The 12,373-nt window shown below is 39.5% G+C and overlaps 1 protein-coding gene across 32 annotated transcripts in view; it reads right to left on the reverse strand.

Moving 5' to 3' along the window:
- DLG2 (discs large MAGUK scaffold protein 2) overlaps positions 1 to 12,373 on the reverse strand; it is a 1,047,701-nt gene that overhangs the window by 83,644 nt on the left and 951,684 nt on the right. For all 32 annotated transcript variants that reach the window (XM_069879637.1, XM_069879628.1, XM_069879594.1 and 29 more), the window contains one exon: positions 11,682 to 11,796. In XM_069879637.1, the coding sequence (XP_069735738.1) occupies positions 11,682 to 11,796 (115 nt within the window). The remainder of the gene's footprint in view (positions 1 to 11,681; positions 11,797 to 12,373) is intronic.

Here is a 12,373-nt window from a genome sequence, read left to right on the forward strand (position 1 = left end):
TGTCCTCATAACTCTACTAGAAGCTTTAGGAACATAGTGCTGACCATGCTAATGCCAATGTAGCTCATAATTTCTTCTGTAAAGAATGGCAGGTGTGAAATCAGGAGCAGGGAGCAGAGTGTTAAATAACAACAATATAAGCTATTAAAATCTAAGTTATTTAATGATGTGATACATTTTCTATTAAATTAATGGTAAGTGGATGTGATAAAAACCTGTCAGTAGTTATGTCTCAATGAGGCACTAAGGCAGAATACATCAGAGAGTGAATGTACCTCTCAGGGCATATCACAGGGCATTACATTCACAGCTTCGCCCTGCAGCAGAGCTTTCTTGTTGCAATAGCTCTCCATAGACGTGGCAATGCTCTGACTGCCAGTATAGAAGGGACAAAATAATTTTCAATGCTTATACTGAAAGGGTGATTGCATTTTGAACCTGCAAATCACATTAGAAACATTACTTCTACTGTGTTTCCTAGAGTACTATGGAAAAAGATTTTGATTCAAGATGGGTTCACAAGGACACGTGTTTCCTTTTACTGAAGTACTTGAAGAAACCATAGACATTTTCAAATCTAAACTTTACCTCTTGCACAAGAATAATACCTGAAGTATTCATAGAATTGTTAAGGTTGGAAAAGACCTCCAAGATCATCAAGTCAAATAATCCACACAATAGCAACATGCCTACTAGACCATGTCCTGAAGTGCCACACCTACATGCTTTTAGAACATCTTCAGGGATGGTGACTCTACCACCTTCCTGGGCAGCCTCTTCCAATGCTTCACCACTCTTTGGGTAAAGAAATTTTTCCTAATATTGAATCTAAACCTCCCCTGGAACAACTTGAGTGAGGTCATTTTTTCCTGTCACTTATTACTTGGTCAGAACAGACCGGCACCTGCTTTGCTGCGACCTCCTTTCATGTAGTTGTAGAGGACGATAAGGTATCCCCTAGCTTTCTCTTCTCCAGGCTCAACAATCCCAGTTCCCTCAGATGCTCTGCATAAAACTTGTGCTCCAGACCCTCCACCAGCCTAATTGCCCTCCTCTCAATATCTTTCTGTACTAAGCGGCCCCCAAAATGAACACAGTATTCAAGGTCTGGCCTCCCCAGCACTGCATATATATTCCCAGCAACCAAGATCTGACTGACTGGGTAAGGAGAGGAACAGCAGAAAGGGCTGAACTGTGGCTTTGCAAGTTGAAGAAAGTAGCAAAAATACTGCTTGATGGCCATTAGGCTGGGCTTCCATTTTGTGATTGATAACCTATGATCCTTATCTGTAGAAATTGTCTTACAGTCTCTGCAGAATTACAACAGTCAGTCACTCCAGACACTACCTGGATTCTAAAATGTCTCAAGGACATCAAGAAGAGAAAGCGTGTCTGCAGAGATAGAGCTTTTTAAAAGCTAAAATTGCAGACCTTTTTGGCTCCGAGAAAGAAAGGAATATTGATACTTCTTGGAAAGGGAGAGGACGTGTATCATTAGCAGCACGCCAAGGTAAGAAATATTCCAACCTCTTATAACTAAAATCTAAGTAGCTAGAAATATGAAGTTACAAAAAAAAAAATCATTGTATTCCATCAAGCAACTGCTTTTGTCCTAATTTTTCACAAAGCTTTCAGCTGCTGTGCCCTGTGCCATGACCCTTTTGAGCAACTAGGAGGAAGATGTGAGAGCAGAAATAGCAGGACACTATTGCCTTCTCTATAAGCAGTGGTTTGTACAGTGCTAGGTATTGTGAGGTGCTAGCAGGTGTATAGATAACTATAGCAGCACAATATACTAGGTGAAGGAATGGGGTTGCCTGCAAAGTCAACTGAAAAACATAAGAAGAAGAACTGGAATTTATGGAAAATGGGTGAATGTTTCAGTATCTTAATTCCTATTTAGTGAGGAACATCTGGCAAACTTTGTTTATTAGTCTTCTTTTACTTGCTAGATAAAGCAGTTAGAGTAAGAACTTGTAAGAGAAGTGTGACCTGTAATCAGTCTTCACAAGAAATGAAGTTGCAGACATGGCAGAATGCACACACACACATACACACAGAGAAGTAAATATATAGACACACAGATACTCTATTCTCTGAAATATTTTTTTACTCCATTTATTCTGACTCGATGATCCTTGTGGATTCCTTCCAACTCAGGACATTCTATGAGTCTATGATTTTTGCACAACAGCCTGCTGAGGCCAGGACTCCTGCGGCAGTATGGGTCCCCTCGGGCAGCAGCTTCCCCTACTGACCAGCACCACTCAACTACAATGCACTGCAAACTTAGCAAACCAGCTGCAGCTAAGCTGAGATCTATTCAACACGAGGAGGGCCTGATCTTGCTGTTTCAGGTCATTGTTCCCCATTACAAAAGTGAGGTGACAGGGAATGACCAAATGGAGTTGCTCAGGCACTCCCAATGAAACCCAGCTCTAGTAGGCACACTTCCCCACATCCTTCCTACTGTAGAGTTAATACAATACTTTCTACTTTTAATGAAAGTCCCAGTGGTCCCACTTAGCCTCATCACATATCTTGGTTGGGCTCCTTTCTCATAAATGGACTTCTTGGGTGAGATGAAAAATCCTTCCCATTTATCTTTGTTGGAAGACATTTCAGATGGGAATCCCCACTGCCTTTCACAGAGGGTTATGTCCTGCTTCTGTGCTGTTCACAGTTTTGTACCGAGGCAGCTAATTCCGAGCACCTGTCCCACAATGTCTTTAGAATTTTTTCATTTAGGATTTCATGTGCAAAACTCTAATGGGGACCAAGCAGACTTATCTCTTCTTCTCACACTGTCCACTGTGACAAATCACATATTTATATTTCCAGCTTTTGACTATTCCCACAAGCTTTTACTTCAGTGGGTTTTCTTCTCTATGCTCATGATCTAACTTACTGTCCTGTACTTTTCCAGTTGAGAACTGCACAAACTCACCATGTCCTGTTATAGCTGTTGACATGGAAACATCGGAAGAGCTGTTTGTTGGATAGAACTGCTTTTTCACATAGAACAGGCAGAGCGTAAATCCATGTTTTGCTGATTCACTCTCAGCCATTTTAAGCCACAGTTTATCTTCATTGTCACTTCCCCCTCCTGCACTGACAGATCATGTTGTGAGTCTGTGCTTCGAAATGAGGCTGTCTGAAGTGGTGACTGTCATGGCTATAATAATTTCAAACAATTCCTATTTGCACATGTGGCCAAATTCTTCATCATCATTTTCTGGCTTGGAAATTATTCTAGCTGACACTTTCCTGCCAGATGAGACTTTGACCCAGAAAGCAGGCAAGCCCACTAGGGAACTAGAAAGCAGAATGTATGTGCAATTAAAAGCTATTAAAGTATCTTTTAAGAAAAGAAAAAGATGTGCTTCTTCCTTAGAGCAGGCATTATGTCAAGTACATTACCTGTTCTGGGACATTACTTCAATAACTTATGAAACAGAACAATAAAGATGTTCTTTAAAATGGCCAGAAGTATGTTCTACTTACTCCTACTGAAGCTTCTAATAGAAAAGCTGTTTCAGGAGGCATTAAATAATTCAGCACTGAGGACATGGTTTCAGGTCTCAGCCAGTTATTTCATAGGTAACAAGTTTTACTAACAATATAAAGATGAGATTAATTAGACAGGAATGGCTTTGATGTGGAGCTGCTTTATATTCTGAACTTTAGCCAGAGCTTATCTGAGACTTCTGTAGGATGTGATTTATTCATGTGGGTCTCCGCCCTTCAAGGTGTCCAGTACCACATGCTTTAGTTCTTAATCACGAACAAAAAGTATTCAATGATTTGCAAGGCTGCAAACGGACAGAAATAAATCTGCTTCTTGGCCCTTTTCAGCACAACTGGAGAAGCATCCCTCGCTGAAAGGCTTGCTGGGCTGTTGGGTCATGCTGCAGCTAACAGTGCCTCACACAATACCTCAGGAAGGAATCAGCTGGACTCATACAGGGTGCTTAAGAAGTAGCAGATCTAATAAACATGAAGATGTGAAGCAGAGAGCTGGTATCAGACACAGAGATGAAACTGTTTTGACTCATGTGTTTACGTGTTCAGTTTTCACTCTCCATTAGCTGCTTCTTCTTTGTCTGTGAAATGTTATTAAAAACTGTAGAACAACCTCATTTTCCTTAACTGTTAACTAGCATCAACATTGCAAAAAGTCATCAGATGAATAAGAAAGATAGTAAGTGCTAGGAAAAACTATAGTAGCTTGCGAGGTGGCTAATAGTTTTAACTGACTATCAAATATGTTGATTTTTTCAGTCTTAGGGTACAGGTGAAGCATATTGTTATATTTCATAGAATCATAGAATGTTTTGGGTTGGAAGGGACCTTAAAGATCATCCAGATCCCACCCTCATGCCATGGGCAGGAACACCTTCTACTGGATCAAGTTGTACAAAGCCTCATCTCACCTTACCTCCATCTCTGGGGAGGGGGCATCCGTGACTTCTCTGGGCAACCTGTGCCAGTGCCTCACCGCTGTGACGGTAAAAAATTTCTTCCTAATATCTCATCTAAATCAGCTTAAAACTGTTTGCCCTCATCCTATCCCTGGCACTCCCTGATAAAGAGCCCCACCTCTTGTAAATGCCAAAAAAAATGATCCTCAAAGCACATAAAGAGTCTGACTTTTATAAGAAAATATTGTATTTGGATTGCCAAAGTCAAGAGTTGGTCTCATTTTCCTTCTTCATTTTACAGATAATCACAAGTTCTGTAAACCTGACATTTTTGCTCTAAAGAATTTCAAAATAATAAATAATGACTACTGGATTTATTGCACATTGTATTACACAATTTTTGCATCCCAGTATATCCTTCATCCTTCTCTGTTCCTCAATGTGTCTGATAATTAACAAATACCTGAGTGAATAGTTATTTAATTATATCTTCAGCTTCTGAACATCCACCTGGGGAAAAATCTCTCAAGCACACAGAGTGACCCTCCTTGCACTATTTCCTTGATTCTGAGCCTGAGTAGCTCTCACTGAAGCCAGTGAAAATACTGGTGCCAGTAGGATCTGGAGAAGACTCTGTGTTCAGAGGAAGAAGAGCTGAGAAGTAGTAATTGAATATACAGAAATCATATTTGACCGGGACAAGTGAAATGAGGAACGTCCCAAGCAGGCTTCAATTTTCCAGTCTGAAATGGCATTTTGAGTGCAACAGCCCATTTCACAGTTGTAGGTTATGCATGTACCTATCTGACCATTTCCAAACATGTCTGCTAAGTGCTGTCATAAGCCCCAGCTTACTGCATTATGTCCTCAATTTTCTGAAAGCACGTTTCCATTCTATGATATAATTTGGACCGTTCAATTGTGTAGGAAGAATCCAAGGTAAGTGAATAAAAAGTATTAAAATTCTACTTTCCTCCACTTACCGTTCACTAAAGAGAATTCTTATAGCTTCTATCATGCCATTAAAGTACAGACATGGCTATGTATGCTCTAGCGATTTCCTCATCAAAAGCAAACAGTAATGTCTAGGTGCCAAACTCACTCACGTTCATTCTCCAGAAATCTAGATGGACCTACAGTGCTCTGAAGCTTGAAAAAAATGTATGATGCCATAGCTGGAATCAAACTCATTCAGCTTGACAACCATGCACCGAACATATGTGGATCCTCAATAGTGCTAACAAAAGCAGCCAGTTAATTTAGAAGAAATTCTGGGGAATAAGAATAAATGGAACAAACTGGCCTGTTTAAACAGGGCTGTCACTTTTTCAGAGCTATATTATGGTGTCTTACTAAAACACAGAGTGGAAGCACTCACAGACAACAGTGAGAGCCTGATGTTACAGCTTCTTCAGGATATGCATATGCATACTCCGTGTGTGTGAGAGAGAGAAGAAGAGAAATATATTCAGCATAGTGGGGATTCAGGTTGTGCAACCTCAGGTGTTTCCAATATAGATGTTTACATTTCAGCTAATCACCTGAGGCTCCTTCCACTCAGCTGCGAGAAACAGACATTTTTAGGGCATGATTCGCCTGAGCAATTTTAGATGTCTACTTCTGGATGAGATGAATTGTACTCTAAAAGCACTGAATGCACTCCACTGAATCAAGAGAAATAACAAGGTAACTAGCTTGAGTGAAGATGTTTGCAATGTATGTGTAGATACAGCATATATTTAACACTAACCTACATGTAATTGGATTTTCTTTATTACACACACACACACACACACACACATTCTCTCTCCTTGCAATGACTGTTTAGGTATGAGCATTTCATACTTGTCTCTCTAGTTCCCTCAGTGCCTCCCTCTGAAAAGCCCTGATGAAATGATAACTTCATCCCAATTCTCCTTCCAGATCTACATAGTAGAGCTTTCCATGTTATCACATGTTCAGATTTCAGTACCAAGATGTCTCTAAGAATTGCATTTCTCATCTGGATTTCAGACTGCATTACAACCTGCCGTACAGCTTTCTCGGGAATATTTTGCCCATGGATCCTTGACGTGATGCTCACTGGTATATGGGAGGGACAGGGAGATTGAATGGTGGCTGTAACAGTCATCATATAAAACCAGCCCCAGATGCCAGATTCAGTCTTCACAAACTATTTCAGCCAACCTTCAGCTGTAACACAACCAAGTCCCTGAGTGAGAATTTCTGTGATTTGTTGAAGATCAAAGCCTCTCTAAGTGATATGACATCATGCTGATTTCTAAGAAGTTCAGGAAATGCATGTAAAGGTGTCTAAAGCCTAATTGAGAATTTATTGTGCTGGAAATCAGAGTAAACAACCCAAAGTACCTCAACCTTGACCTCATTTCAACTGCTGTTAAGTTGCTATGGCAAATCTTGATTCTGTTCCTCATGGCTCAATAAAAAATGAACTAGAACACACTCATTTTTCACACATAATGTGTGAAATGTTTAGCAGTAATTCTAGCTACAAGACAAAACCATAGTGGATTAAGAAACATCTATTTGCACTGTACACAGTTTTTATAACTGATGCAGGATAGCTGGAACAAAAGGATTGATCTTAAACTTGCTCATCTTATGGCGAAGAAGCTCTGCCCTTGGTTAAACTTCCTACTATAATGTTTTCTCTGGACAGTCAGCTACAGAACCACTTCTTTTGAATTTACAGTTGAATCTTGCCCTGTCCCCGCTCTAATTTCCATACCCACCTCTACAGCCAACTGTATAATTCACCTTGTGCTGATATATTTAAAAGTAGTGCTGAAGTTGAAATATCTGCATTTCAGTAAGCTCAACCAGTCTTTTTGTGTAGGGCAACAAGTAGCCATGATGAGGTATAATGATGTTTGGTGACCGATGGTAACAAACAGATTTTAAGCAGTGAAGTAGGAATGAAAGAGCTGTGGTGTGTGTCAAGATGTCAAGTTGTTTCTGCAGAGCAATACACTTCCACAGTGCCTGTTTGTGGCTTTGGACAATTGGAATTTTTAATTACAGTCATTGTTTCAGAAGCTGTCCTGCTTAAATGAAGATTAAAAGATGCCATGTCTTTTTATTCTAAGCTAATTTCATTATTTTTCATCTGTAAATCAACAACAGATTCTAAGAAGGAAATTCTTGGATGTCAGGTGATCCTTGAACATATTTTCTTTTTATACGTAGCACAAGTACTTTAAACTCAAGAGGAATCTAATAAATCTACAGAAAAAAATCCCTTCATCATGTCGAAGCTCTCAGTTTCCTCCAAAGCTTGGCAATTTTATACTAAGGTTGCAATAGCTGCTCGCAGTCACCAAACTTTTTAAAGAACTATACTTCTCTGATGCCTAGGTCTTCAAAAGGCTGTCATGTTGCACAGCTTGTGTGTTAAATAACATCATCTTAAGAGTACCAGTAGTAATCGACAAAGCAAAACACATATCTATTTCAAGACAACCGCATATATAATCTTACAAGAGCAGATTTTAAAACCTTGAGACAAAGAGACAAAAAGATAAAAAGGCAAAAAAGAGGTGAATTTGCACAAGTAACACTAAACAACTCCTATGTATGCATATAGCACAGTAATTAGCTGGTAATGTGTTTGTTTACATTCCTCATTAATTATGAGCTGATGGCTGAATTCCAATGAATTAAAAGGATAATAAGAGATTTTTATTTCAGTTACTGAATTCAAATGAAGTTAAGTCACCTCAACAAACAAATAAATTACAAATAATAAATTTTTTTCTCTGTTTCATATCTATTCTTTTGCTTTCTGCTTTTGTTTCTGTATTTCTTTTCCTCAACAGAGACATTTAGTGACAAGAGGATGTGGGTTCCCAAAAGATTAACAGAATTTCCTACTGCTCCGTCTGGCCCCGAAGCCTCATCATACTTTGCCTTTAGTGGTGTAAACTTTCTGATGACAACCCAAAGAGGAAAATAGGGTCTGTGATACAAAAGGAACAGGAAGTACTGAAAAAACACTTCAGGAAATTCCTGGGAAATATTCCAGGAGGCATTAGAAAGACAGACTGAGATGAGAAAAAGAAAAAACTAATAAAAATCAGAGACACCAGAGTACTTCCAGTACTTAGAGGGGGCCTGCAGGAATGCTGGGCAGGGGCTTTTTATTAGGGAGTGCAGGGATAGGATGAAGGGGAACAATTTCAAGATGAAAGAGGGAAGAATTAAATATTACAAAGAAATTTTTACTGTGAGTGTGTTGAGACACTGGCACAGTTTGCCCAGAAAAGTCACGGATGTCCCATCTCTGGAGGTGCTCAAGGCCTGGTTGGATGAGGTTTTGATCAACTTGATCCAGTAGAAAGTGTCTTGCCCATGGGACTATAACTAGATGAACTTTCAGGTCCCTTCCAACCCAACCATGCACAGATGAAAGATGGTGCCAAAGAGCTACAAAATTTCTTCTTGATCATTTTCCAGTGGTTGTATACACTGCTGAAGTGTGCCTTTTAATTGATTTCAGTAAACTACATACAGTCCTACAGCCAATGCATTATCCCTATATTATATTTTACGTCATTTAATATAACACATATTTCAATCAAAAATTCTATGCCCTTTTATTAGGGGTTGGATGGGATGATCACAGACTGTAAGGTAAAGAAGAAAACCTTGCATTCCATGAACCCCACATCCACTGGCAAATCCGTTCATAGAGTTTTGGTTTTCCTCTTGGCTTTTCTATGAGCAGATATTGATATTTATTTTCAATTATTACAACCTATACAGACCTTAGTTTATTTACAGACCTGAGTTTAATTTCTTGCACTGCCTAGAACATAATTATTTACTTTGACTAAGATCTCTGGCTGAAAATCAACTGCTTGTACTCAGTGATGAACAGAAATATCACTATATCCCCAAGTAAGGAAAACAGCAAACTTGAATCATAGGGAAGGCGTTACAGCTACAGATTTGCAACCCATGGTAATTTGCCTCTAGTTCTTTTGCACAAGCTGACCAAAATAATCCATTGTAATAGAAATGTCCTGAGTTGTAACAATACAAAAAAATGATAAATCCCAGATATTTACATGGAACACTGGCTGTAAAGAGCTTATGCATAAAGTGAAAATTTCCATCTCTGAATACAAGCACATTTGTGAACCCACATTTATTTTTTCCTTAATGCCTAACATAGACACAAACTACCTTTGTAATTAGTGTATATGATTTGAACTAGTAGTGCCTAGCACAATGCAGCAGGTGCTGCTGCACTGCAAACACATTATAATAATATGTAAAACACAGAGCCTCTCCAATAGACTTCTCAGAGTTGGACACAGCCCATTGTGTGGGTTTGACTGCAAAGAATTTATGCTAACAAAACCAATTGAGGCTTATGAAGTTTTCCTCTTGAGATATTTGGGGCATTTTTTGGAAAGACTTTGGAATGAAAGAACAGGTTTTGCACCTTTGGTTTAAGAACTGATATTTAGATATGCAGCTAAGACATCAAAGATTCCTGCAGTGAAGCATCAGGGCATATCAGCTTAGTGAGGCAGACCACATCCAGAATTCATGAACTAGCAGAAAACCAGGCTCATCGGTGCACTCAGAGCAATGCTGGGTAGAAGAATTAGGCTAGTCCAGATTCAGCACAGATATATTTGCTTGGCAGAGTGCTCAAGATAATAAGCCTCAGTTCTCAGCAGAGCTTGCCACGTTGATGCTGACCCAGAGGTAACTGAGCTTTGCTGCAGCTCAGACCACTAAGTTGTTCAAGACCCTGCATTAGGCATTTGTGTGTACACCTGAATTGACTTGCATTTGCTGGCTCAGATTTCTCGCACCATTGTTCACCACATTTTGGGTTCCTGGCTTACCTCAAGCAAAGTAAGCTTGGATCTGTCCCTACCTGTCCAATGACTATAACTTTTCGTAAAATGCAAGTTCAGGCGGCTGACCAAAACTCTGGACAATAAAATCACTCTGTGTTTTGTCTGGAAAAAAACCAATGCAGGTGGGGTACCTCCAGAAGTAAACACAGAGCTGGAGAGGTCAGAGAAGTTTGGAGATGCATCAAAAAGTGTAATACTTCCAACCTGACCTTGCTCAATAGCAAGGTCACTGGTAATAGTGATCCATATCCTTTCAGTCATTGCTGTTTCTGGCAGCAGTACCAATTAGTGCTTAATGTGGCTTCTGGCCATTATAATAAGACCATCCTTGCTAACATTTAAGTTTTTCCTTTCTTCTCTCCTACTTTACCCTTTCATGCTGAGGGCATAATGACAAAATGTAGAATTTAGCCTTAATTGGATCTCTGCAATGTTATCACCTGAATTAACTCCCCCATGAATAATTATCACTACCTGGAGGCTGACAAATTGCTTCCCTCTACTTCATGACTGTCAGGAATTTCAAATTACATGTTGAGCATGGGGGGAGAAATGAAAATGAAAAGCCTAGAGAAGCGCAGTCATTAAGATTATTAAAGTATTTGTCACAGAGTCCCATAATCTCCTTGAGTCCCAAAAGGGTTGAGTGGCTGTAAGAACTTTGCTAGGGGCAATTGGGCAACATCCAGCCTTTCAGCCAGCAATGACTCTGGCAACAGACTTGCACACCCAAAGCAAAACTACAACCGCTGCTACCACCTGGCTCACAGCTAGGCAATTCCCATGGCATTCACTACCCCATTTAAGCAACATACATCAGCTCGTTTAACATATTATCTTGTGTGTTTGATCTTGCTAGGTAGATGGTAAATTCTTTGTACTGTAGACTGATAGAAGGGTAAACACATGCAAATTGATAGCAGCAGATTGTCATGCATTTAGAATAGCATATAATATTCCTAGCTTTGTAAGAACAAGGTCTTGGTGAAAAAGTACTCTCTATAAGAACAATCATTCCATGTCTGGGCAAGACCTAACACAGAAATGCAATACACCACCACATCACAATATCCATCTAAGATATCAGAAAAGCTGACAACTGGTAAGATATCTCCACCTCACAAAACCAAATTACTATACAAGTATAATGCTCTTTGAAAACAACTTGAAATAATTGGATTAAGCAATAAGGCTTTAGCAAATTTTCATATTAATGATGTTGCGCTTGTAAGATCGATGTATTTCTCAGCTCAGTTCAATTCAGTTCCTCAAAGTTCTTTTCCACCTTGCTACACCCACAACACTCAAGTCAGACACAGACAAGGTAGCTGCCACATATTCCCAGGAGAAAACTCTCCCTGCTCACCTGACATACAGTGACCTCTTCTGATTAGTTCTCAGGGATCCGGACCCAGAACTCATGCTGTGATTCATCATCTGCTCACGCAGGTCATGGATTTTTGCCTCAAACCGAGCGTACTCTACGGAGACAAAAAAAAGCAGAGAAGAAAGATATTTTAGTTTTCTTGACCTATATAATCATTAGGGATGCTAAATTCAAATTAATGTTAAATTAATGAGTGTAAGGCATGTCCTGAAAACTGAGGTCTAATAGAACTGCACATTAATATATTATCTTTGGTAAATACGCGACCTCGTTATTGTGGTACCTCAACATTTCAGTTCTGACTGTGTGAAAAGTCAATTAGCTAGTCTTTCTCTCCTGCAGTTTCAGGTTTAAAGTGTGTTACCAAATATCTTTCACTTTGGAAACATGATATTGAAAACAGTTTTCCACTATATTCTTCCCCCTTCCAAAGAACAAGATACCTTGTCATGGGCAGTGGGATGATGCACTGAAGTTACTAGAAAGTAAATCAAGCATTTAGTGTAAAATCCCACTGATCTAAAGCAGATGATACAACAGAGCCTATTTATCCCTGAAGCAGCTGTGAAATTGTTGTGTGAGCAGTAAGTCACCTCATTTACCCAGCCTACTGAGGACTGATTCTTTTAAACAGGTGTAGTCCTAGCTGGATCTCAGGATGGGTTATTCCA

Source organism: Phaenicophaeus curvirostris, chromosome 1 (genome assembly GCF_032191515.1).
Source record: "Phaenicophaeus curvirostris isolate KB17595 chromosome 1, BPBGC_Pcur_1.0, whole genome shotgun sequence".
Lineage (NCBI taxonomy): Eukaryota > Metazoa > Chordata > Aves > Cuculiformes > Cuculidae > Phaenicophaeus > Phaenicophaeus curvirostris.